This window comes from Odontesthes bonariensis, chromosome 11 (genome assembly GCF_027942865.1).
Source record: "Odontesthes bonariensis isolate fOdoBon6 chromosome 11, fOdoBon6.hap1, whole genome shotgun sequence".
NCBI lineage: Eukaryota > Metazoa > Chordata > Actinopteri > Atheriniformes > Atherinopsidae > Odontesthes > Odontesthes bonariensis.
This window is the reverse complement of record NC_134516.1, coordinates 6,130,462-6,154,021: the sequence shown is the minus strand read 5'-3', so window position 1 is coordinate 6,154,021 and position 23,560 is coordinate 6,130,462. Positions and strand designations below refer to the sequence as shown.

At 47.4% G+C, this 23,560-nt stretch overlaps 1 protein-coding gene across 1 annotated transcript in view; it reads right to left on the bottom strand.

Moving 5' to 3' along the window:
* The window catches only part of nhsl1a (NHS-like 1a), a 28,032-nt gene extending 5,679 nt beyond the window's left edge, over positions 1–22,353 (bottom strand). The window contains exons 1-8 of the mRNA XM_075476950.1: positions 22,274–22,353; positions 19,592–19,702; positions 14,216–14,346; positions 12,687–12,921; positions 9,844–10,325; positions 5,905–9,754; positions 4,959–5,046; positions 2,032–2,706 (exon numbers count right to left, since the gene is read on the bottom strand). Coding sequence (XP_075333065.1) covers positions 2,032–2,706; positions 4,959–5,046; positions 5,905–9,754; positions 9,844–10,325; positions 12,687–12,921; positions 14,216–14,346; positions 19,592–19,702; positions 22,274–22,331 — 5,630 coding nt within the window. The 5' untranslated portion in view covers positions 22,332–22,353. The remainder of the gene's footprint in view (positions 1–2,031; positions 2,707–4,958; positions 5,047–5,904; positions 9,755–9,843; positions 10,326–12,686; positions 12,922–14,215; positions 14,347–19,591; positions 19,703–22,273) is intronic.
* Positions 22,354–23,560: the final 1,207 nt, after the last annotated feature.

Below are 23,560 nucleotides of genomic sequence, written 5' to 3'. Positions count from 1 at the left end.
GCTTTGAGTGAGTTGTATGGCTTTGTTTTTGCTGGCATTTTTAATGATTATAGGACTGTTTAGGTGAGTTTGTCTGCTGAATCTGCTAGTGTGTCTCCACCTCTGGCACCCTCTATACTTTCATTACCCCCTTCCCGAACCAGAGTTTGAATCCCATTCCTACTTATCTTTACCTCTTCTATTTCTACCCCCTACCTGAACCAGGGTTTGCATCCCCACCCCGCTGTCACTGGTGTGCAGTTGGTGAGAGGCTGAGGTAGCTTGTGGTTGTAAAAGATGGTTGTTGTGGTGTGAGGAGCAGTGATGGCTGGCATTAGGGGGGTGACTCTGGGACGCCAGTGATCACTCTCTAGCCTCCTGGAGGTGTTGTGGGCCCAACAAGACAAAACACTGATGAAAGGAAGTTCCCACCTGATGACCCCAATGACATGTTGGTCAGCACTGCTCACTATATTATAGGGAATTATTCAGTGAGTCTGGTCCATTTTTTTCCCCCTTAAGTTTCTTGTGTTAACCTTGAATGAACACAGATGCATAAAACTCCCGCAGTATGATCACTAAACAGTGCGAAACATCCGCAGAAATATCTAAAACATGCAAAATGAGTACAAAAAAGACTGTAAATAACAGCAGATAAGCAATACATCCCCCAGAAGAAACCAACAAAAGGTAAAACACATAAAGTTTGTCTTTGATTTGATTTTCTATTCCACAGAATTAAAAAGAATCCACACAAACCAGACAAATAAAACCCAGCTGCAGAATACAGTTAGTTCTTTATTGCTTTATTTCCTTTGTTATAGTCATACACGTGTTTTTCCTTTGCTGCCTCTCAACACATTCAGTTTCCATGTTACATATTCTCCTTTTTTATCATTATTACAGGAAATCCCAACCCTCTGCATTCACACAGATACAACACACTTGCTCCTAAATTCAACATGTTCACCTTAAAGTTACATCCTCACACTATCTGCTACCTTCAGACGAACAAACTTCACTCCAGCCTCCGAGCTGTGACTCATTAAGATGGAGGCCGAGAATGCTACAGATAAGAACCAAGAATCCAGCTGAAAGACGATGAAAGAGAAGGAAGAAACGGGATTATTTACAGTACAGGATCAGATAGTTGTATTATCAGTGATAAAGTAAGTCAATGTAGCTGAAAATTAGACTTTTTAAGGAATTAAACTGAGTAAAAAGCTCCTAAAAACACGAGCTGCTGTTGTTATGCTGCTTTACCTGGAAGGGAAACAGTTCATAAATCACTTAATATATCCAAAATGAGCTGATTTAAAAGTGGCAGGTGAAGTTTCTACTGAAAGGAACACGAGTTTTCTGGGTGTTTCACCTTTGGAAGTATGATTATATTACAAGTTTATCAAATGTTTTCATGCATTAAATCTTTTAAATCCGTTTGTTTGCAGAAAGCTTTTTCTAAATGCTCCAGAAAACGTTCAGGTTTCAGAGATGTTGGATATTATTTTCTGGCTAATCACTCATTTTACTTCCAATGGCTGCAAATTAAAGGCTAGAGTATCAAACATTGGAACGTAATCTTATCTCTCCATAGATAATAATAAAAAGTAACATCAGCAGGCCAATGAGTCATAAAAACCTTTTAAATACAACTGCTTAACATCGTAATTCTTATGCTACGTTATGACATTTTAAATGTGATCTCAAGAAAACAAACGTCTTATGCGAGGAACACAAATGAGTTCTGTGTTAAGTTAAAAACCCGACGGATTTATCTACAAAAGGTTCTCGGTAGTAAAGTGCAAAACAACCTAAAAGATACTTTGATTAACGAGACGACATGCACTCAGCTAGCTTGTTTTCTTGAGATGTTCATTCCCTAATCATGACGAAATCCAAGAAGAATCTTACGCCCACGTCCTTTATCTGGCGTGTAGACGCGGCGGCGGCACGTCCATCGGTAGTTGTGCTTCGGTACATTCAGGTCAATGTGTGCACTTGTGAACAGTTTTAAACACATTCAGGGACAAACTGGAGCCTCTCCATCAAGAAGAAATCTCCACTAGTCTCAGATTGGATCCTTTACAGTCCCCCGGTGACTCAGCAGAAACGCCATCCTCTTCTTCCTCGCCTTCGCCTTCGGAGATGGCCGTCATGGGGGCGGCAAAGAGGCGGCAGCGGGCGGCGAAGCGCCGGCTGGCCGAGCAGGGAGGAGTGAGGGAGCGAGGGCGCATGTGGGAAGAGGAAAGGACGCAGACGGGAGAGGAGGAGGCGAGGAGGAGGCGACCGTGGCCCAGAACCCGCCGTCTCCACCTAAACATCACAGAGAGGGCGCAGGCGGACGCTGGCGGTGCATTCAGAGTCAGGTGGCCACTGATGTCATCTGCTGAGTGGGAGGAGCTTAAGAGCTTGGCTTGGCCCGGAACTGGAGGAGGAGCTGGAGGAGGAGCCCTCTGGAGGACGGTGGCAGAAGATGGAACGACACGAAGCCGCTCAACCGCCGAGATGCGAGACGACAAATCGGCCCGACCGCCTTTCCTCAGCAGGAGCGCCTTAAAGCTCTCGCTCTTTGCTGACCTGTGGCTCCCGAGGGATGCCGGCCGGGTCCGGGAGGGCAGGGAGTCGGTGGATGTGTCCGAGGATTGGGAAGAGGAGGAGGAGGAGGAAGAGAGGATGTGGTGCCCCTCTTGCTCTGAATCCCTTCTTCCAAGCAGCTTTCGTTTTGACCTAAGAAAGAGTCGTACGACAGAAACCAACAGTTAGAGTCTTGGACATGTTCAGCCTGGGCCTGAAAGCTGGAGTCATCTCTTAGGCTGTGTTCCAAACCGCATACTTCTCCTACTACTCATACTAACTTTCTGAGTTAGTATGCGAGTTTGAGTAAGCGAGAAGTTCCCGGATGCATACTAGATTCTCCGAAATGTTGGGTATGCATCATGAGGTTACTACTCATACTCAAACTACACAAGATGCAACATAACGTGACGTCGCAGATCGTCATTTCCTGTCAAAACGGCAGTTTCAAGCTAGCTACAACGAGGGTAGGTTCACTTCCTGTTTTCAAAACAAAAGCACCAATTGTATGGTAATGGCTTTCCCTATGATAAAAGGCAACGGGTATTTTATTTTGGTGAAAATAACCGGAAGTGCGTTGCTCAATGCGGCTAGCTTTAGTAGCGCCGAATTCTTGGGAACAAAATTGTAAACAGCCGGTATTTTGTCAGGTTTTCAACACGTTGCGCATCTAAACGACTACTTTCTCGCCTGAAAATGTTTCAAATGTTGATAAAGTTTACAGAGTTTAGAGCTAAAGAGAAATCAGCTTCAGGCCGGCTGATTTTGGCTCAGGCAGGAGCGAAATGCATTGTGGGTAAACGCTCTGCATACTGTCTGATCGATGAGTATGTAGTATGTAGTGTGGAAGTATGTAGTATGGAAGTATGTAGTATGTAGTATGGAAGTAGGTAGTATGTAGTATGTAGTATGTAGTATGTAGTATGTAGTATGCAGTATGTAGTATGTAGTATGCAGTATGTAGTATGCAGTATGTAGTATGCAGTATGTAGTATGCAGTATGTAGTATGTAGTATGCAGTATGCAGTATGTAGTATGCAGTATGTAGTATGCAGTATGTAGTATGCAGTATGTAGTATGCAGTATGCAGTATGTAGTATGCAGTATGCAGTATGCAGTATGTAGTATGCAGTATGCAGTATGTAGTATGCAGTATGCAGTATGCAGTATGTAGTATGCAGTATGCAGTATGTAGTATGTAGTATGTAGTATGCAGTATATAGTATGTAGTTTGTAGTATGCGGTTTCGAACACAGCCTTAGTGTCACTCAGACGAATCGGCTCGGTCTCCAGTTCCATTTTAAACAACTATGAATCCCATTAAGACACACCAACTCTTTTTGTCATTTACTCTAAGTCCCAGTTCAGCCACTGGTCTGGAACCATCAAATTCAGGCCACCACCCATGGTCCAAAATAGGTCCAAATACAAGCTAATTTTGATCAATCACAGCCCAAACTGGAGGGTTGCCACCTGGCAGAGTCTGGCAATCATTACTGTCATAGAATACGTCCAAGTGTGCCAACATTCAGCCTCAGTCACTTTGCTTCAGGCGGTCAGCTGGGTCTGCAGCATTTAGTGAAGGACCAAGAAGTCAAAAGTCCACTGCGTGTGGAGGTGAAAAATAGAAACTACTCGGTAGACTCATCTGGAAAAAGCCTCTAGTTTAGGATACAAGGAATAAGGGCAGGAAAGATTTCTGAAGACGGCATGTGGTGGTTTGGCTTCAGAGCAAACGGGGGCTGGATGAAGAAGCTATTCAGGCTACAGTGGGATTGGTTTCTACATGAGGTGGGATTAAACGGGGAGCTACACTCTCTACTCACTCCTGGACGAGTCTTTACCTGCAGCCACACCCAGACTGGCAGGTGTTCATGCTCTGCCTTCCCACACTGCACTGCTCCAGAGAAACAGGGAAGAGTCAAGCAGACATGTGAGGATGCTCGTTCATGCAGGTGCACTGGAAAAAATCTAAATCTTACAAGTATATTTGTCTCATTGAGTATCTCATTACACTTGATATAAGACACAGCTGCCTAACAAGTACTATTTCAGCCAGATATAGGGACTTGTTTTAATACAATACATCTGGAATATCTTGTTAAATGAAAAAGTCTTGAAAACATCTTGTTTTGAGTCACATATCATATGAAACAAGCTTTTTTTTTTTTTACATTTTAAGAGGTTTTTAAGCTAATTTCAAGGTCACTTTTATCTCAAAAGTTCTAAATATCACATCTTATTTCAAGAAATCTTGACAAGCCGATTTTCACTAGTTCCATTGGCATATTTTTTTGCTTATTTCAAGCAAAAATATCTTGTATTTGTTGTTTTTTTTGTTATTTTTGGAGGGGCATTAATTCCAGTGTGGAAACCGTGTTCAGCCTGTTTTTATGTGATTCTACCTGTGGATGACAGCAAAGAGATCCTCTGTGGTTCGTGGTCGACTCGAGACGAACATCTGGTCCGCCGAGACACTGACAAACACGTCATCTGGAAAAGACACAGAAGTATTTACTCATTACCCTTTGCTTCAGTCAGGATAAAGTTGAATTCAGAGCGTGCTCACAGGCCAGGCTCTGCACAGACCATCTAAAAACATCTCTCTGGAGCAGAAATAGAAGCTCTGATTCAGCAGTGTCAGACTACCAGCTGCCATCTTCTACTTTTCATAGCAGCTGCATGTTTTTATCCTCTTTTAAAGTTTATTTGAGCTGGGAAACTTGACCTATTTTGCTCCACACTTGCATAAGAAAAAGGTGTACCTTCATTTATTAGAGTAGCAATAAAACTCCTAAAGGAAGAACTGGGGCCCAGTTTGTAGTTTATCTTTTTTAACTGAACTGTATTCAACACAACTAAACTGAACTGAGTTAGACTGAACTGAGTTAGACTGAACTGAGTTAGACCGAACTGAGTTAAACTGAACCGAGTTCAACATACAAACAGGGTCTTATGGGTCTTATGGGTGTTATGTTTCCGGTTCCCAGACCGACTCCTCTGAAAATAATGCTCTTAAATCCCAAAGGTCTGCTATAACTGAAGACCAGAATTCGTGGAAACAAAATTGTAAATAGCCGGTATTTTGTCAGGTTTTCAACACATTGGGGATCTAAACGACTACTTTCTCGCCTGAAAATGTTTCAAATGTTGCTAAAGTTTACAGAGTTTAGAGCTTAAGAGAAATCAGCTTCAGGCCGGCTGATTTCGGCTCGGGCAGGAGCGAAATGCATTGTGGGTAAACGCTCTGCATACTGTCTGATCGATGAGTATGCAGTATGTAGTATGTAGTATGTAGTGTGTAGTATGTGGTTTCGAACACAGCCCATGACTCAAATGAAGCTGACTCACCATCTGAGCTTCTGTTGGCCTCCTTCACCTCTTTGTCCCTCTTCTGTGCCCCCTCCTGCCCCTCCTGCCCCTCCTGCCCCTCCTGCCCCTCCTGCCCCTCCTGGTCTTCGTCTGGTTCCTGGATCAGGAGGTCGGGCAGCGACAGCTCCCCCCGCAGGCTGTCAGTGGACAGCGCACTGCTGAGGGACAACCTGCTCTGACCAATCGCAGAGCAGGAACCTTCGGAGTCGCTCGTCTCTTGATTGCACATTTTGATCATCCTCATCCTCTCTTTCCTGGGTTTGATCAAATCTCGTTCGTCTTCAGACGAGGAAGAAGATGACGACGACGATGATGAAGGAGAGGGCTCCATGGTTGCTGACATCATCATCAGTTGCCTGCCCAGCCTCTTCCTCCTTTTTCTTCTTGCTTTGTCTTTTCTGTCGGATGAAGTCATCGTCATCATCATTGTTGGCTTCCTGTCTCGCTCTTCGACTCTCTCCATCTCGTCTTCCTCTTCATCTTCAGCCAGCGATGACCTCATCATTCTTCTATGAAATGTTTTCTCCTCATCCTGCCTTGTCTTGACCATCCCACCACAGCGGGGGTCTGTCACCCCACTGTGGGCGACCCCTGTCCAGGTAGAGGTGCCTCCATGGCCCTCTGACATACCCATACCTATTGTACCGCTGGGGCCACCATTCCCATAGATGGCGTTGGCCCCTAAGGTGCAGCAGGTGTCAGCCCTTGTGTTGTCCATAGTTACCAAGGTGGTCCCCGTAGTGCTCTGAGTCTGTAAAACACTGCTGGCTCCAGTGGTCCCTTTGTTTTTCGATGGAAAGGATTGTTTTGCTGTTTTTGGAGAGGTCACAAAGAGATCTGGCTTCTTGTGCAAAATCTGTGGCTTCTGCCGCTGAGGAGAGCTGGCAGGTGAGTGTTTGGTGTTCACTGAGCCACCAGAGGTTGGCGACGGTGGGCTGTGCATCACACGAGGTGCAGAGACGGAATCATCTGGAAGATGCGAGGCGCTGTTAGGCCCAGGAGAGGGTGGTGGGATTTGTTCACTACTACTGCAAACACTTTGTCCTTTTCTGATCTTGGGGGATGCCATCAGACCCAGAATGCAAAGATCAGGCTTCTTTGGTGGAACCGGCTTTTCCGGAGAGCAGAGCTTTCTTGGGCTACAGGACTTTATGTCCTGATTATTGTGTTTCTTATCAGCAAACACTGAATCTCCATCAACTGCACTGAGACTGTGTGCTTTATTTTTTATGTTTTTCTCTTCCTCTTTCTTGCTCTCCTTTCTTGTCCTGATCTCTCTCTGTTTGTCTGCAGGCTCTGTTAGCTCTGTTAGCTCCATTAGCTCCGTTAGCTCCGTTAGCTCTGCTTCTATGATCTGTTGTTCTAGAGGAGGATGTTGGATAATTGTGTCAAAGGGATATCCGTCAGTATCGTGACATAATTTTACCCAAGGACTCTCAGGACTGGAGACTTCAACGTTTGCAAAAGTGTAGTACATGTCTGAATGCTTCGATTGTTCATTAGACTGGGTGTTTTGTAGACCTTCACCATTGTTCAGCTGGGTGTGAGGGCCTCTTTGGATAGCTGATCTGCTGATCTGTAGTCTTAGAAGATTAGCATCAGCTGGCTCATTCATTAAAAGCCCAGTCTCAGTTTTTGTTTTGTTGTAATTAAGTTCAGGTTGATTTGCTTCAGCACTGACTGGGCTGTTAAAGTTAGCCATTAATCCTATAGGTAATTTAACATCATTGTTGGCCAGGTATTCAAGATTTGCTTCATCGAACACATCGCAACCCAGGTGAGCCTCTTCGCTTTCATTAGTGTTAGCCGATGACATGCCAGCTTGGATATGGAGAGCTGAGTTAGTGCCGTCTTGTAAGACTTCCTGGTTGTTGACGGAGCGAAGTTTGACACACTGCAAAGCTTGAGCAGTGACCAGGAGGCAGGGAGGCGGAGCTGTTTTAACACCACCGTCTAGAGACACAGCAGGGTTTGGTGGAGGGAAGATAGCGGAGGAGAGTGCAGTGAGATGAGGAAGTGGAGGAGGAGGAGGAAGAGGTGGAGGAGGATGGTCGGGCATGTCTGGGAGTTCTGAAAATGAGGGAGGTGGTGGAGAAGTTGGCGGAGGAGGGAAGTAGGATGGCACAGACATGAGAGTGTGCTGGGAAGTCTGCCTCACAGCATAGGAGTAGGGTGGAGGTGGAGGCCGGGTGGAAAGAGGTAGAGGAGGAGGGGTGGGGAGGGTGAAAAGTGGGAGAGGAAGGGGGGGTGCAGGAGATGGAAGATGAGGAGCACCAAGAGATGCCACGGAAGACACAGGAGTAGGGATGCAGAACTTGGGGAAGGGAGGAGCAGGATTTGCAGGAGGAAGAGGTGGAGGAGGAGGTGGAGGAGGTGGGGGAGGAGGTGGAAGAGGAGTGACAGAGTATTTGGCAAAAGATGGAGGAGCAGGGAGGCAGAACCTGCGGCCAGGATGAGCAGAAGGAGGCAAAGGAGAGGAAGATTGTAGAAGAGGGGGTGGGGGAGGGGGAGGTGGGAGAAGAGGATACCTAGCAGATGAATCAGAGGAGGTGTAGGAAGAGAGGGAAGATGTGGAGGAAAAGGAGGAAGAGGGGGACGAGAGGAGGGATGACTTCCTTTCTGGCACAGGTGGCTTTGGCCTTCCTTCACCCCGTGACTTAGTCCTGGGCAGAGAGGAGGCGGCAGGCGACAGCGGGAAGGCGGAGGACGATGAGGAGGAGAAGGGGGGGATTGGAGGGAGGGGGAAGGCTCCAGGGCTCGCTGTCAGAGGGGAAGAGGGGTTGAGGGGGGAGGACACCGGGGTGCCAGGAGTGGGGGTGTTGGACTGGCTGGAGTAGCCGCTGGAGGGAGAGGCGAGGCGCTGAAGCCCCGCCACAGAGGGATCAGGTGGGTGGTGGTTGAATGGAAGTCTCAGCCCCTCGTCCTTTGAGCCTAACACAGGGGTGAAGGCGTACGCATGGTTTGAGCTTGTCAGGTTGGGGTTGCAAGGGGTGGAGTCCGAGGATGTTGCTGTGGGGCAGTCTGGGTTTAATGGCTCAAAGGTTGTGACTGTCCCACAGTTTAGCCCGCTCTGTCGTCTTTTGGTGTTGCTGCGGGGGACCCAGGGGTCGTGAAAGGCCTGGGGAGATGAGGTGGGTGTGCACAAGGTGTTGCGTTCTGGGCGGGGGCTGCGATCCAGACTCGGGCTGAGTGAAGAGCGGGAGGATTTGCTGCGACCTGGCCTGCGCCTCAAAGAGTCAGAGCGCATTGGTGGAGGAGGTGGGCGTTTGGACTTGCGTAAGGAAATGCTGCGGCTTACTGTGCGGGAGTAGTAAGAAGAGGTGCTGGACTTCCTTCTCTCCCGGTTCAGCGAGGGAGAGTAGGTCATCTTCTCTGAACACAAAGAGTTGGTGTCAGCATAGGAAGGGGTGGAGCGTCCAGAGGAGAGTAGGGGATCGCAATTCCAACCCTCCTCAGAGACGCATCTGATGTCCTGGGTGCTGCCGCTGTGGATGCTGGAGCTAGGGGACAGGGGACTGTAGCTCCACCTCTCCCCACCACAAAAACCACCATCGTAGAAGCAGTGAGCATCCAGCCTGGTGGTGGTCCGGTCATCCAGAGCCTGGTAGCTAAACTGAGACACTGATTCTGTCATAGAGGATGAGGATTCAGAGTTGGGGGAGGAAGGATCCTCTTTTAGGGGGCTTTTGTTGGAGTAAGACCACTCTGGTTGCAGGGCGGAGGAGTTGATGGGGGAGGAAGGGAAACAAGAGGAAGAGGGGGGAGACTGGGGCATGACTCTGGCAGTGGAGTCGAAGGGGAGCAGGGGCTTGAAGTCGCTGGGGAAACCCTGGAGAGGAAAACAGCAGTGAAGAGGTGGCTTTCATTTGACTTTTGTTTTAAAACATTTTATGTGGGAATAATTTCTCCTAAACTGACCTGATAGGAAGATGAGGAGGCACTGAGCATCCTGCAGGGGGTGCTGTTACAGCTGACCTCAGAGTTCAGAGAAGTGTTGGTTGGACTGGGGAGGCTGTGGATCTCAGAGGAGGGTGAGCAGCAGGAGATGGGGTCCTTGTCAGCACGAGGGGAGGAGGTAAGGGTGGCCATGAGGCTGGACATACCCTCACCTCTTGGTGCTCGGATTCTTCTTGTTGACTCCTTTCTGATTTCTCCCATCTCGTCCACTTCCACCTCCGTTTTCTTTCGTCGATTAAGGGAAGTGCAGCACGAGGATGCAGGTCGACCCACAGTGGAGAACTGACCAGGGAGATCCACGGACACAGAAGGCTTGGGGATGACAGCATCTGGTATGGCAGAAACCGTCTTACGACGGCTCAATTTACTATGAGGTCGTCGGGTCAAAGAGTCGGCATTGGAGATTGTTCTCCGAAAACTGGCCTGACGATCAAAACTCTCCCCTAAGGTTTGAAGAAACGGGAAAAGAAAACATTGAAGACATATCAAGTCATGATGAAGTCCTTAAAAGTTCTGAATCCTGTCCCAATCCAAAGTTTGGCCCTGAAAAACTGAGTTGAATCTTGTGTCAGTCCCTTTTCCTCCCTTGGCCCTACCACTTAGCCCTACCCTACCCCTTAGCTCTACCCTACCCCTTAGCCCTACCCCTTAGCTCTACACCTTAGCCCTACCCTACCCCTTAGCTCTACCCTACCCCTTAGCTCTACCCCTTAGCCCTACCCTACCCCTTAGCCCTACCCTACCCCTTAGCTCTACCCTACCCCTTAGCTCTACCCCTTAGCCCTACCCTACCACTTAGCCCTACCCTACCCCTTAGCTCTACACCTTAGCCCTACCCTACCACTTAGCCCTACCCTACCCCTTAGCCCTACCCTACCCCTTAGCTCTACCCCTTAGCCCTACCCCTTAGCTCTACCCTACCACTTAGCCCTACCCTACCCCTTAGCTCTACCCCTTAGCCCTACCCTACCACTTAGCCCTACCCTACCCCTTAGCTCTACCCCTTAGCCCTACCCTACCACTTAGCCCTACGCTACCCCTTAGCCCTACCCTACCACTTAGCCCTACCCTACCCCTTAGCTGTACCCTACTCCTTATCCCTACCACTTAGCCCTACCCTACCCCTTAGCCCTACCCTACCCCTTAGCTGTACCCTACCACTTAGCGCTACCCTACCCCTTAGCTGTACCCTACTCCTTATCCCTACCACTTAGCCCTACCCTACCCCTTAACTCTACCCCTTAGCCCTACCCTACCCCTTAGCCCTACTCTACCACTTAGCCCTACCCTACCACTTAGCCCTACCCAACCCCTTAGCCCTACCACTTAGCCCTACCCTACCCCTTAGCCCTACCCTACCACTTAGCCCTACCCTACCCCTTAGCCCTACCCTACCACTTAGCCCTACCCTACTCCTTAGCCCTACCCCTTAGCCCTACCCTACCCCTTAGCCCTACCCTACCACTTAGGCCTACCCAACCACTTAGCCCCATCCTACCCCTTAGCCCTACCCTAACCCTAAGCCCTACCCTACCACTTCGCCCTACCCTACCACTTAGCCCTACCCAACCACTTAGCCCTATCCTACCCCTTAGCACTACCCTACCACTTAGCCCTACCTTACCACTTAGCCCTACCCAACCACTTAGCCCTATCCTACCCCTTAGCACTACCCTACCACTTAGCCCTACCTTACCACTTAGCCCTACCCAACCACTTAGCCCTATCCTACCCCTTAGCCCTACCCTACCCCTAAGCCCTACCCTACCCCTCCCTAATGCAGATGTAAAATGTCCCTTTTCTGTTTGGGGATCAAACTAAATGGCCTCCACTCCCATGGCTCAAGGGTTGGACCACCAAACGTCATTGATATCAAAAAAAAAAGGGACAAAATACACGGTTAGGGCCAGGTAATAGGACTAAGTTGGGATATTGGGATTGGTCCACAGTCACATCCTGAGTCCAGGTCATATTGAGTTTATATCATTGTGAATGATGAGGTCCAGCTGTGCCTGTTACATTTATAGGAGCTGGCAATCCGGACACTGGCCGTGTCTAACTTAGCAACCCACTGTGTCATAACCAAGTAGAGTTACTGTCTCAAGTGTTCTAGTAAAGTGTGGTTGTGTTATTGGTTGAATGTAACTGGGAAGTCACATAAAGGCGTGTTAAACACTTCTCACTTTCATCCTTATGAGGACTTTGTGGCTTTCGGTTTCCTAAGTGAAAGACTTAAGAACAACATCTGCTCTAATGTAGAAACACTCATGATGCCGTTATACGTCATATTTAAGGGTATGATGAAAAAATGTATTGTTCCACATCTGATCAGGACTTGTTGGTTACTTTTCCAACAACAAGTTTAATCTAAACTCCTAATTAAGTCTTTGTTGTGAGACCGTTTTCGGATTTTATTTCTAAGATGAAACCGAATAATACAAGTTAGTCGAGGATGAGCCGAGTCTAAAATATCAAGTCTGAGTTACAAGTCAGTCTCAAGCCCATATTTCACCTGGATTTAAAGTTAAGATTCAAGTTCAGAGTCCTCAAAAGTTCATGTGGATTTGGGGCGGTCCGTGGCGTAGTGGGCTGAGCAGGCGCGCCATGTACAGAGGCTATAGTCCTCGCTGCAGCTGGCCCTGGTTCGAGTCCCACATCGGACGGCCCTGTGCTGCATGTTGTTCCCCCCCTCTCTGCCCCCTGCTTCCTGTCTCTCTACACTGTTCTATCTAATAAAGGCATAAAAAGCCCCCCAAAAAAATAAATAATAATAATAATAATAAAAAAGTTCAGTACAGCTGTACCTGTTACATTGATAGGAACTATATCAGCTGCGACGGTGTCGGCCTGCTGCCTCATCCTCTCCTCTGGTGTCGGAAGCCTCTGAATCGGCTCCATCTCCATGTCGGCTGTTGACTCATAGGCTGGAGAAAACTCATCCCAGCTGGAGGTGAGATTGACGGGGTTCAGGATCAAAGGGGTCATAGGTCGCATGTTGTTCAGGAAGAACCCCTCATCCTCCTCAGAAGTTGCTGATGACTGATGAATGAAAAGCTGAGTGAGCTGGACTCTAATGTAGCCTGAAGCGGTTTAAAGCTAAGATTAAAGCTAGTACAGTCTGGTTAGGTGTGATCTGCAAACTGCTCTACTTCAGGACAGTTCTATCCAGTCTAGTTTATTCTAAAGAAGTTCAGTCCATGTTTACCTTTCTTCTCCAGACTGAAAACTTGAAACATACTGTAAAACAAGACTGAGAGAAAAAATCCAAGACTCTGGATCTCTGAGATGAAGAGTGGTGAGCGGGAGGGATGAAAGGGTGAGAAACAGAATAAAAAATGAGGAAGGAACATTCATTGTTGCAAGTCAGCAGCAGAACAACAACGCTGTCAGTGTTTCAGTTTGAGCAGCAGGAGTCAGTGAAACTCATCAGTTCTCTGCTGCTGCAGCGTAAAAGAAGAACTGGATCAAAACGGACCCTATGGGCACATCGTTTTTGGTCAAAACTGTCTGAAACGAAAACTGATTGGTGAATGTTTTCATTGCATGAAATAGAAAAATAAGAAGCCGGCAAGGAACTGAGCAAGACTTGGATCCAAAATCAATCATTTAGATCATATTGATAAAAACAGTGAAGAAACTAGCATCCTGTGATTCAATAAGAAAAGTTTCACACAGTTCCAGCTCTTATTCTGAACACCTTTAAATATGTCTTGATGGAAGCGTCCAGTGACCACAGAGACACAACACATGGCAACAGGGATGCAAAATGGCTACAACGGCGTAAAGGTGACTGAAAGCAGAGGAAAGATTGCTACAAAAATGAGCCAAAAACAGCCCAAATGATAAAACGATGATACACCAATGCAAAGTTAGCATAGAGAGTAATAATGAATGCTTAAGAGCTGAAAATAAGCACCAAGAGAAAGAAAAGAACTCCAAAAACACACTAAATAATGGCTGTAGAACTATAACACAGACCCACAACAGAAATATACATCACAGGGACACAAAATTACTGCAACAAAAGGCAGAATCAGTAGAAAAGAACTCTTAATGATGACAACAAAACGACTACAAATACACACATCACGAAGAGACACGGGCAGCTTCTCGCTGCTTTTACAGAACTGTTGTGTGTCTGTGTGCTGTGGCCTTGAATGAAATAATCCTTCCAGGATTATGGATGTTTTAAAACAATACAATGAGCCTGACAGGAGCTCAGTCGGTCCTCCCTGAGTCACTAAGCCGGTTGTTTCCACTGCAGTCTTTGGCCTCATTAACATTCAGGACCAGCAGCAACAACAGCACAACTTCAGTCATGAGCATCGCTCACCATCTTCCTGCTGTTCTCCCGCCACCGCCTGCGTGGGCCGCCCTCCGATTGGTCGAGTCCAGAGGATAAACGGAAGGTGGGGCTCGGTGGTCGTGGCTGAGAGTAGCCATGCTGAGTCAGCCCGTTACACACTACAGACACAGAAAGACAGAAACCACGCAGCAGAGGTTATCAGTCAGACCCAATGTTTTACCCAGAGGGTAAGAGAAGAAATCAACTCCTAAATTATGCTGCCCTCATAATCAATCAATGTATCCAGGGTTTGTTGAAAAGCTCCATCCTTTGTGCTGTGCAGCTGCTAAGATGCAGCAGAAAGCTGCCGAGATGCAGCAGAAAGCTATCGGGATGCAGCAGAAGATTGCCGAGATGCAGCAGAAAGCTGCTGAGATGCAGCAGAAAGCTGCCGAGATGCAGCAGAAAACTGCCGAGGTGCAGCAGAAAGCTGCTGAGATGCAGCAGAAAGCTGCCGGGATGCAGCAGAAAGCTGCAGAAAGCTGCCGAGATGCAGCAGAAAGCTGCTGAGATACAGCAGAATCTGCCGGGATGCAGCAGAAAGATGCCGAGATGCAGCAGAAAGATGCCGAGATGCAGCAGAAAAATGCCGAGATGCAGCAGAAAGCTGCCGGGATGCAGCAGAAAGCTGCCGGGATGCAGCAGAAAGCTATCGGGATGCAGCAGAAAGCTGCTGAGATGCAGCAGAAAGCTGCCGAGATGCAGCAGAAAACTGCCGAGGTGCAGCAGAAAGCTGCTGAGATGCAGCAGAAAGCTGCCGGGATGCAGCAGAAAGCTGCAGAAAGCTGCCGAGATGCAGCAGAAAGCTGCTGAGATACAGCAGAATCTGCCGGGATGCAGCAGAAAGATGCCGAGATGCAGCAGAAAGATGCCGAGATGCAGCAGAAAAATGCCGAGATGCAGCAGAAAGCTGCCGGGATGCAGCAGAAAGCTGCCGGGATGCAGCAGAAAGCTATCGGGATGCAGCAGAAAGCTGCTGAGATGCAGCAGAAAGCTGCCGGGATGCAGCAGAAAGATGCCGAGATGCAGCAGAAAGCTGCAGAAAGCTGCGGAGATGCAGCAGAAAGCTGTCGGGATGCAGCAGAAAGCTGCGGAGATACAGCAGAAGGCTGCGGAGATGCAGCAGAAAGATGCCGAGATGCAGCAGAAAGATGCCAAGATGCAGCAGAAAGCTGCCGAGATGCAGCAGAAAGCTATCGGGATGCAGCAGAAAGCTGCTGAGATACAGCAGAATCTGCCGGGATGCAGCAGAAAGCTATCGGGATGCAGCAGAAAACTGCTGAGATGCAGCAGAAAGCTGCCAGGATGCAGCAGAAAGATGCCGAGATGCAGCAGAAAGCTGCAGAAAGCTGCAGAAAGCTGCGGAGATGCAGCAGAAAGCTGTCGGGATGCAGCAGAAAGCTGCGGAGATGCAGCAGAAAGATGCGGAGATGCAGCAGAAAGCTGCGGAGATGCAGCAGAAAGATGCCGAGATGCAGCAGAAAGCTGCCGGGATGCAGCAGAAAGCTATCGGGATGCAGCAGAAAGCTGCTGAGATACAGCAGAATCTGCCGGGATGCAGCAGAAAGCTATCGGGATGCAGCAGAAAACTGCTGAGATGCAGCAGAAAGCTGCCGGGATGCAGCAGAAAGATGCAGAAAGCTGCGGAGATGCAGCAGAAAGCTGTCGGGATGCAGCAGAAAGCTGCGGAGATGCAGCAGAAAGATGCCGAGATGCAGCAGAAAGATGCCGAGATGCAGCAGAAAGATGCCGAGATGCAGCAGAAAGCTGCCGGGATGCAGCAGAAAGCTGCCGGGATGCAGCAGAAAGCTGCTGAGATACAGCAGAATCTGCCGGGATGCAGCAGAAAGCTATCGGGATGCAGCAGAAAACTGCTGAGATGCAGCAGAAAGCTGCCGGGATGCAGCAGAAAGATGCCGAGATGCAGCAGAAAGCTGCAGAAAGCTGCGGAGATGCAGCAGAAAGCTGTCGGGATGCAGCAGAAAGCTGCGGAGATGCAGCAGAAAGCTGCGGAGATGCAGCAGAAAGCTGCCGGGATGCAGTAGAAAGCTGCCGGGATGCAGCAGAAAGCTGCCGAGATGCAGCAGAAAACTATCGGGATGCAGCAGAAAGCTGCCGAGATGCAGCAGAAAACTATCGGGATGCAGCAGAAAGCTGCTGAGATGCAGCAGAATCTGCCGGGATGCAGCAGAAAGCTGCCGGGATGCAGCAGAAAGATGCCGAGATGCAGCAGAAAGCTGCCGGGATGCAGCAGAAAGATGCCGAGATGCAGCAGAATCTGCCGGGATGCAGCAGAAAGCTGCCGGGATGCAGCAGAAAGATGCCGAGATGCAGCAGAAAGCTGCAGAAAGCTGCGGAGATGCAGCAGAAAGCTGCGGAGATGCAGCAGAAAGCTGCCGGGATGCAGCAGAAAGCTGCGGAGATGCAGCAGAAAGCTGCCGGGATGCAGCAGAAAGCTGCGGAGATGCAGCAGAAAGCTGCCGGGATGCAGCAGAAAGCTGCCGAGATGCAGCAGAAAACTATCGGGATGCAGCAGAAAGCTGCTGAGATACAGCAGAATCTGCCGGGATGCAGCAGAAAGCTATTGGGATGCAACAGAAAACTGCTGAGATGCAGCAGAAAGCTGCCGGGATGCAGCAGAAAGCTGCGGAGATGCAGCAGAAAGCTGCAGAAAGCTGCAGAAAGCTGCGGAGATGCAGCAGAAAGCTGTCGGGATGCAGCAGAAAGCTGCGGAGATGCAGCAGAAAGATGCCGAGATGCAGCAGAAAGATGTCGAGATGCAGCAGAAAGCTGCCGGGATGCAGCAGAAAGCTGCCGAGATGCAGCAGAAAGCTGCCGAGATGCAGCAGAAAGCTGCCGGGATGCAGCAGAAAGATGCCGAGATGCAGCAGAGAGCTGCAGAAAGCTGCGGAGATGCAGCAGAAAGCTGCGGAGATGCAGCAGAAAGCTGTCGGGATGCAGCAGAAAGATGCCGAGATGCAGCAGAAAGATGCCGAGATGCAGCAGAAAGATGCCGAGATGCAGCAGAAAGCTGCCGGGATGCAGCAGAAAGCTGCCGAGATGCAGCAGAAAGCTGCCGGGATGCAGCAGAAAGATGCCGAGATGCAGCAGAGAGCTGCAGAAAGCTGCGGAGATGCAGCAGAAAGCTGCGGAGATGCAGCAGAAAGCTGCCGGGATGCAGCAGAAAGATGCCGAGATGCAGCAGAAAGCTGACAGTATGCAGAGCGTTTACCCACAAAGCATTTCGCTCCTGCCTGAGCTGAAACTGAGCCGGCCTGAAGCTGATTTCTCTGAAGCTCTAAACTCTGTAAACTTTAGCAACATTTGAAACATTTTCAGGAGAGAAAGTAGTCGTTTAGATCCCCAACGTGTTGAAAACCTGACAAAATACCGGCTGTTTACAATTTTGTTCCCACGAATTCAGCGCTACTAAAGCTAGCCGCAGTGAGCAACGCACTTCCGGTTATTTTCACAAAATAAAATACCCGTTGCCTTTTATCATAGGGAAAGCCATTACGGTACAATTGGTGCTTTTGTTTTGAAAACAGGAAGTGAACCTACCCTCGACGTCACGTTACGTTGCATCTTGGGTAGTTTGAGTATGAGTAGTAACCTCATGATGCATACCCAACATTTAGGAGAATCTAGTATGCTTCCGGGAACTTCTCGCTTACTCAAACTCGCATACTAACTCAAAAAGTTAGTATGAGTAGTAGGAGAAGTATGTGGTTTCGAACACAGCCTTGTTTTATTCCAGCAGCAGCACCTATGCACTTTTACCGTCACATACGGGGCTTAATATTTGTTATTGGTACAGGTCCAACAAGGTCCAGTTAAATTCTCTGAAAGAGGGAGCATCTCCACCCAGAAAATGGAACCATTGCACTGATTTCACAGCCTTGTATGTTCGTTAGGAACTGGATTCATGAAAGAGGCTGATGAGTGAAAGCCTTCCACTAGACTAGTGTGTGCGGTCAGAGGGTCATTAAGGGAAGCCAGTGACTGTTGTTGTCTCCCAGCTAATTCTAATCCCACAACACACCCAGGATTTAAGCTCTGCATGCACAGTGAGCACTGACTTCATGACTGGGAGCATCATGCTGTGAAGCCTGAGCAGAATCCTGCTGCATTACTGCCACAGTTTCAGAAGGCCCCAAAGGAGAATCTTTAAAATTACTGTAAAAATACTCGGGCTGGGCAACGATTAAAATGTTTAATCTAATTAATCACATGATTTCCCTGATTAATCACGATTAATCGCATTTGTACGCAAAATCCAAAAGTAGCGTATAGCTTTTAGCATTTTGTTTTATTTTAAATGTGCTGCCATATGAATGAAAGTGCCATAACATTTGTTGTGCAAACACACTTTTAACATCAGCATCTTTCTGTAGTTTTTATGTAGAAGCCTCGCTCCACTGTCTGTTTCCTTGAATGACTTGCTGCTATCAGTTGTGTGTTTTGCCTTTAAGTGATATTTTAGACTGGAACTACTACGCTGAGAAGACAATTCAACTTGGCTGTAAATGCAGGAGTTTTTTTTTTAAATTTATTTTGAAATACGTGCTTTTATGTTGAAACAACTAAAACAGGAAGTAGCGCCAGTTAGCTCCGTTAGCTTCACACCTGTAGCGGTGATGTTACCTGCTAGTTTATCTTTATTTTATTACTCCATGCTTCGTGGTGTTTGCTGTAACTGTGTGAATGTGATGCATTCAACAGACTTTTACAACAATAAAACCTGCGTTAATGTGCGATAAAATATTTATTAGTGTTAAATAATTAACGAGTTAACGCGATAATAACGAGTTAACTCGCCCAGCACTAAAAGATGCTGATGTTAAAAGTGTGTTTGCACAACAAATGTTATGGCACTTTTATTCATATGGCAGCACATTTAAAATAAAACTAAATGCTAAAGGCTATACACTTTATGGAAACTTTCACCAAATGGAGACATTTTTAAATCCATCTTAAAAACATTTCTTTTCTCATGTGTCTAAGCATGAAATCTGATGATATCTTTTCTTGTTTTTAAATTCATTTAAATGATTTTATTTGTTTCTCTTTATACTCTTTTATGTATTTTTAATGCTTCTTGCACTCCCTGCTGCAATGCTTTTATCTTATGTGAAGCACTTTGAATTGTTTGTACATGAAATGTGCTACGAATAAATTTGATTTGATTTGATTTGATTTTGATTTTTGAGTACAAATGCGATTAATTGTGATTAATCAGGAAAATCATGTGATTGATTAGATTAGACATTTTAGTCGTTGCCCAGCCCTAGTGAAAATATTGGTTGCGCTACATGTGATGAGACGTTGTTTCGTGTCACAGTCTGAGCAACAAGCTGCTCTCACCTCGCAGGTCATCGGCGCTGCCGGATCTTCTTTTCCCAGGAATGAAGCGCAGGCCCTGCTGAGGCTTCTGGGAAGTGTAGTGAACAGACCACCTGGTGTCCCTGTCCCCTGCTGCAGAGACAAAGACAGACGGAGGAACAAGAGTTAAGTGGAAGGCTGCTTTCTGCATTTAATCTCGTTACAGCCAATTCACTCCCGGACGGAGGCAGTGATGATGGGAGCTGCAGCCCTCAGCAGTTCTGAAGGTGACCGCAGCTCTGCTGAGCTACTGTGGTTTTCATGTGAGCGCTTAGCAGTGTGATTTGCTGAGGAATTCATGGGACAGATGTGCTGACAGATGTGACATTTAAATCTCAGTTTGAGTGAAAGCAAATTGCACTTTTTGACAGATTAGGGAAATGTTTTCAGGGTCTTTAGCCTAATTTCTCTGTGTGTGTAGACGATCTGTCCTGCTGACTGATAAATACTTTTTCAAAGTTTTATTCCAGTCGTTATTGTTCGTCAGGCACCAAGAATCAACCACATCAGATGAAACAATCAATAAAACAGCAGCAAGACGTTGTAGAACCAAACAAAATAGAACAATTCTGTCCTTAAAGGGATAGTTCGCCTCTTTTGACATGAAGCTGTGTGACATCCCATATCAGCAACATCATTTCTGAACATCTTCTTACCCCCTGCTGCGTCCTGTGAGCAGAGTTCCAGCCTCGTTTTGGTGTTGATGAAGGTAGTCCGGCTAGTTGGCTGGGGTTTAAAAAATAAAGCGTTTTGCTTCTCAAAGCAATATGCGTTCAACAGAGTAATACATTTGTATCACAAAATCGTTCTCCAGGAAAAAGTCAGACCTCACAATCTTTTGGCCCTATTTTCTCTCCCTTCGTATCACTGCCTGCTGAGCAGACCGAAGTGCAGCAAACTGGCGCGGCTGTCGCCAGGCATATTTCCTTTCCTTTCCTTTCCTTTCCTTTTTTTTCCTTTCCTTTCCTTTTGTTCCTTTCCTTTCGTTTCTTTTCTTTTCGTTTCTTTTCCTTTTGTTTCCTTTCCTTTCCTTTCCTTTCCTTTTGTTTCCTTTCCTTTCCTTTTGTTTCCTTTCCTTTCGTTTCCTTGGACTTGTCTGACTACGAATTGTCTGACTTTTCCTGGAGAACAATTTTGTGATGCAAATGTATTACTCTGTTGAACGCATATTGTTCTGAGAAGCAAAACGCTTTATTTTTTAAACCCCAGCCAACTAGCCGGACTACCTTCATCAACACCAAAACGAGGCTGGAACTCTGCTCACAGGACGCAGCAGGGGGTAAGAAGATGTTCATAAATGATGTTGCTGATATGGGATGTTACACAGCTTCATGTCAAAAGAGGCGAACTATCCCTTTAAGGAGACTGAAATAGTGCTTCAACAGGATTCTCTCTGCTGTTTTGGGGGGATAAGGGGTCTTTATTTTAAAGTGGCTGGACAGGAAAGCAGCCAGGGGAAAGTGAGGATGGCATCTGAACCTGGACCAGCTGCTCGGTCGGTCCCACTCAGCTGAAGGGGACTCCAAATGTCCTCCAGGCAGTCAGACTCGTCCTTAAACAGGGACCCCGTGTCCTTAAACACACTCCAATGTCCTTTAAGAGACTTTAACATCTCAGGAGAAATGGTGACGGTAGCACAGATGCTTGAAGACATCTCAGGAGATCCCAGTTAGCTCAGTTCACCCAGACAAGACAAGTTCAATCTGGATTTGGTTAAATGCATCATTCAGATGTGCGTAAGCTCCTGGGAACAGGAAATACTCCTCAAAGAGGTGCCTGAATCACATGAAATGGTTCACGAGAAGGTAAAAGGCTCATCAGAAGTGAACTTTGAGCTCGCTTGAAAGGTTCTTGAGGAAGTTCTGAGGTCAAAGTGGTTTCCACGTGGATTGAAAGGAGCTTTTAAAGGTTCCTGGGGGCCCTTGAAGAGATCCAGTGTTTATGAAAAATCTCCACAGCTCTTTAAGCATCTCTCCAGACATCTCAAGGAGGTTCCAGGGGTCCTTGAGTTCATGCAACAAGGGTTTAAATGATTTTTAGAGAAGTTCTGTGGATCACAGAGAGGTCCTTGAAGGGTCCTTGAAGGGGTTCACTTTTAGGGGGTCCTTTAAAAGAGTTACGATGAGGAAAGACTAACAGTAGGTCCTTGATAATGTTCTATGGATGCTTCAGAAGGAGCGGAGCTGCTTGGGCAGACCTCAGGATGAGGTGGGGCTCAGTTCTCCAGAGTTTTCCAGAGATCACCGTTAAAACATCTGGTTCTTGAGCAGCTGTCGGGAGTTCTGAAGGAAATTTCATGCTCATGGTCATTGAGAGGGTTCCAGGGGTACCGGCTATCCTTAAACCTCAAGGTGTCCTTGAGAGGCTTCCTGCCATCATGGTCCTTGAGGAGTAACAGAGGTCCTTAAATGGGCTCCACCATTCCAGGGGTCCTTGAGCAGGTGCTTGAAGAGGTTATGATGTTTCAGAAGAAGATCATCCTGTGATCCTTGGAATCAATGACCTGACCTACCGCAGCGGTCACATGCCGACCTGAACCGCGCTCCGTGTGATTTTAACATGCACTAACCGGCCAATCAGGGGCCGGGTTTCCAATGAGCTCGTCTCCAGGGAGCGACAGCTACATTTCTGGGATCGATCTACGGATGCTCAAAGCAGACTCACCTGTGGTCTTGCTGAGGTATTTGAGGACGGATTTGATGGCGGCTCCGATCAGAACCATGGCGACGCGGCACAGACGCGCTCCTGAGGCTGCAGCAGACAGACGGCGAGCAGCAGCAGTGATGCAGCTGGAGTCGCTGCGACGCCGCTCTCCTCCCACTCCTCCCTCTCTCTTTCCCCTTCTCACTCTCTCTCTCTCTCTCTTCTTCACACACACAGATGCATGTTGGCAGGAAGCCGGCACACGTGTGTGATGAAGGTTACCCACAAAAGCTGCATGTGCACACGCACACACACATGCACAGATGAGGAGAAAGCGTGTTTCTGATGTGAGGGTGCTCATCTTTTATTCTCTGTGTTCTTTCTGTCTGTGTGAGGACACACTCTGGACATAACTAGGGAACTATTTGTTATATATGTGTTTCATTATAGATGATCTGTCCTCTGACTCGCATATAAAACAGGTTTCTTTCACCTTGGTAATATTGTTGAAATCAGGAGCATCCTGTCTCAGAGGGATGCAGAAAAACTGCTCCCTGCATCTGTTCCTTCAGGATTGGACCCAAAAAAATCTCTGAAAAGCCTCCAGCTGATCCAAAATGCTGCAGCCACTGATGCAGTGTTTCCGAATGGCTCCTGATCAGGACACTGCAGAGCTCGATGATGAGTTGATCATTTGAATCAGGTGAGCTGGAGGAGGGAAACATCGAAAACATGCAGGGCAAGTGGGTCCCGAGGACCGGAATTGAGAAACACTGCACTGAAGAGAACTAACAGCAGAGAGCATATTTCTCCGGTTTTAGCTTCTCTTTATTGGCTCTCTGTTAAATTAAGAAAAGAATTTAAGATTCTTCTCCTCACATTTAAAGCTCTTAATGACCAAGCTCCATCATATCTTAAAGATCTCACGGAGGACCGACCAAACGGCCTGGGCGACGTCAGCTAAAACAGCGGCTCCTTTGGGGCGGTATTTCCTGAAATGAACACTGACCAGTAGGAAAAAAAGCAGAAGAAGAAGAAATCATACATCCATCCCCTTCAGCTGGTTTGTTGAGGGTCCCAACAATCTGAGGCTGTGTTTGAAACTGCATACTTCTCCTACTACTCCTACTAACTTTCTGAGTTAGTATGTGAGTTTGAGTCAGCGAGAAGTTCCCGGATGCATACTAGATTCTCTGAAATGTTGGGTATGCATCATGAGGTTACTACTCATACTCAAACTACCCAAGATGCAACGTAACGTGACGTCGCCGATCGTCATTTCCTGTCAAAACGGCCGTTTCAAGCTAG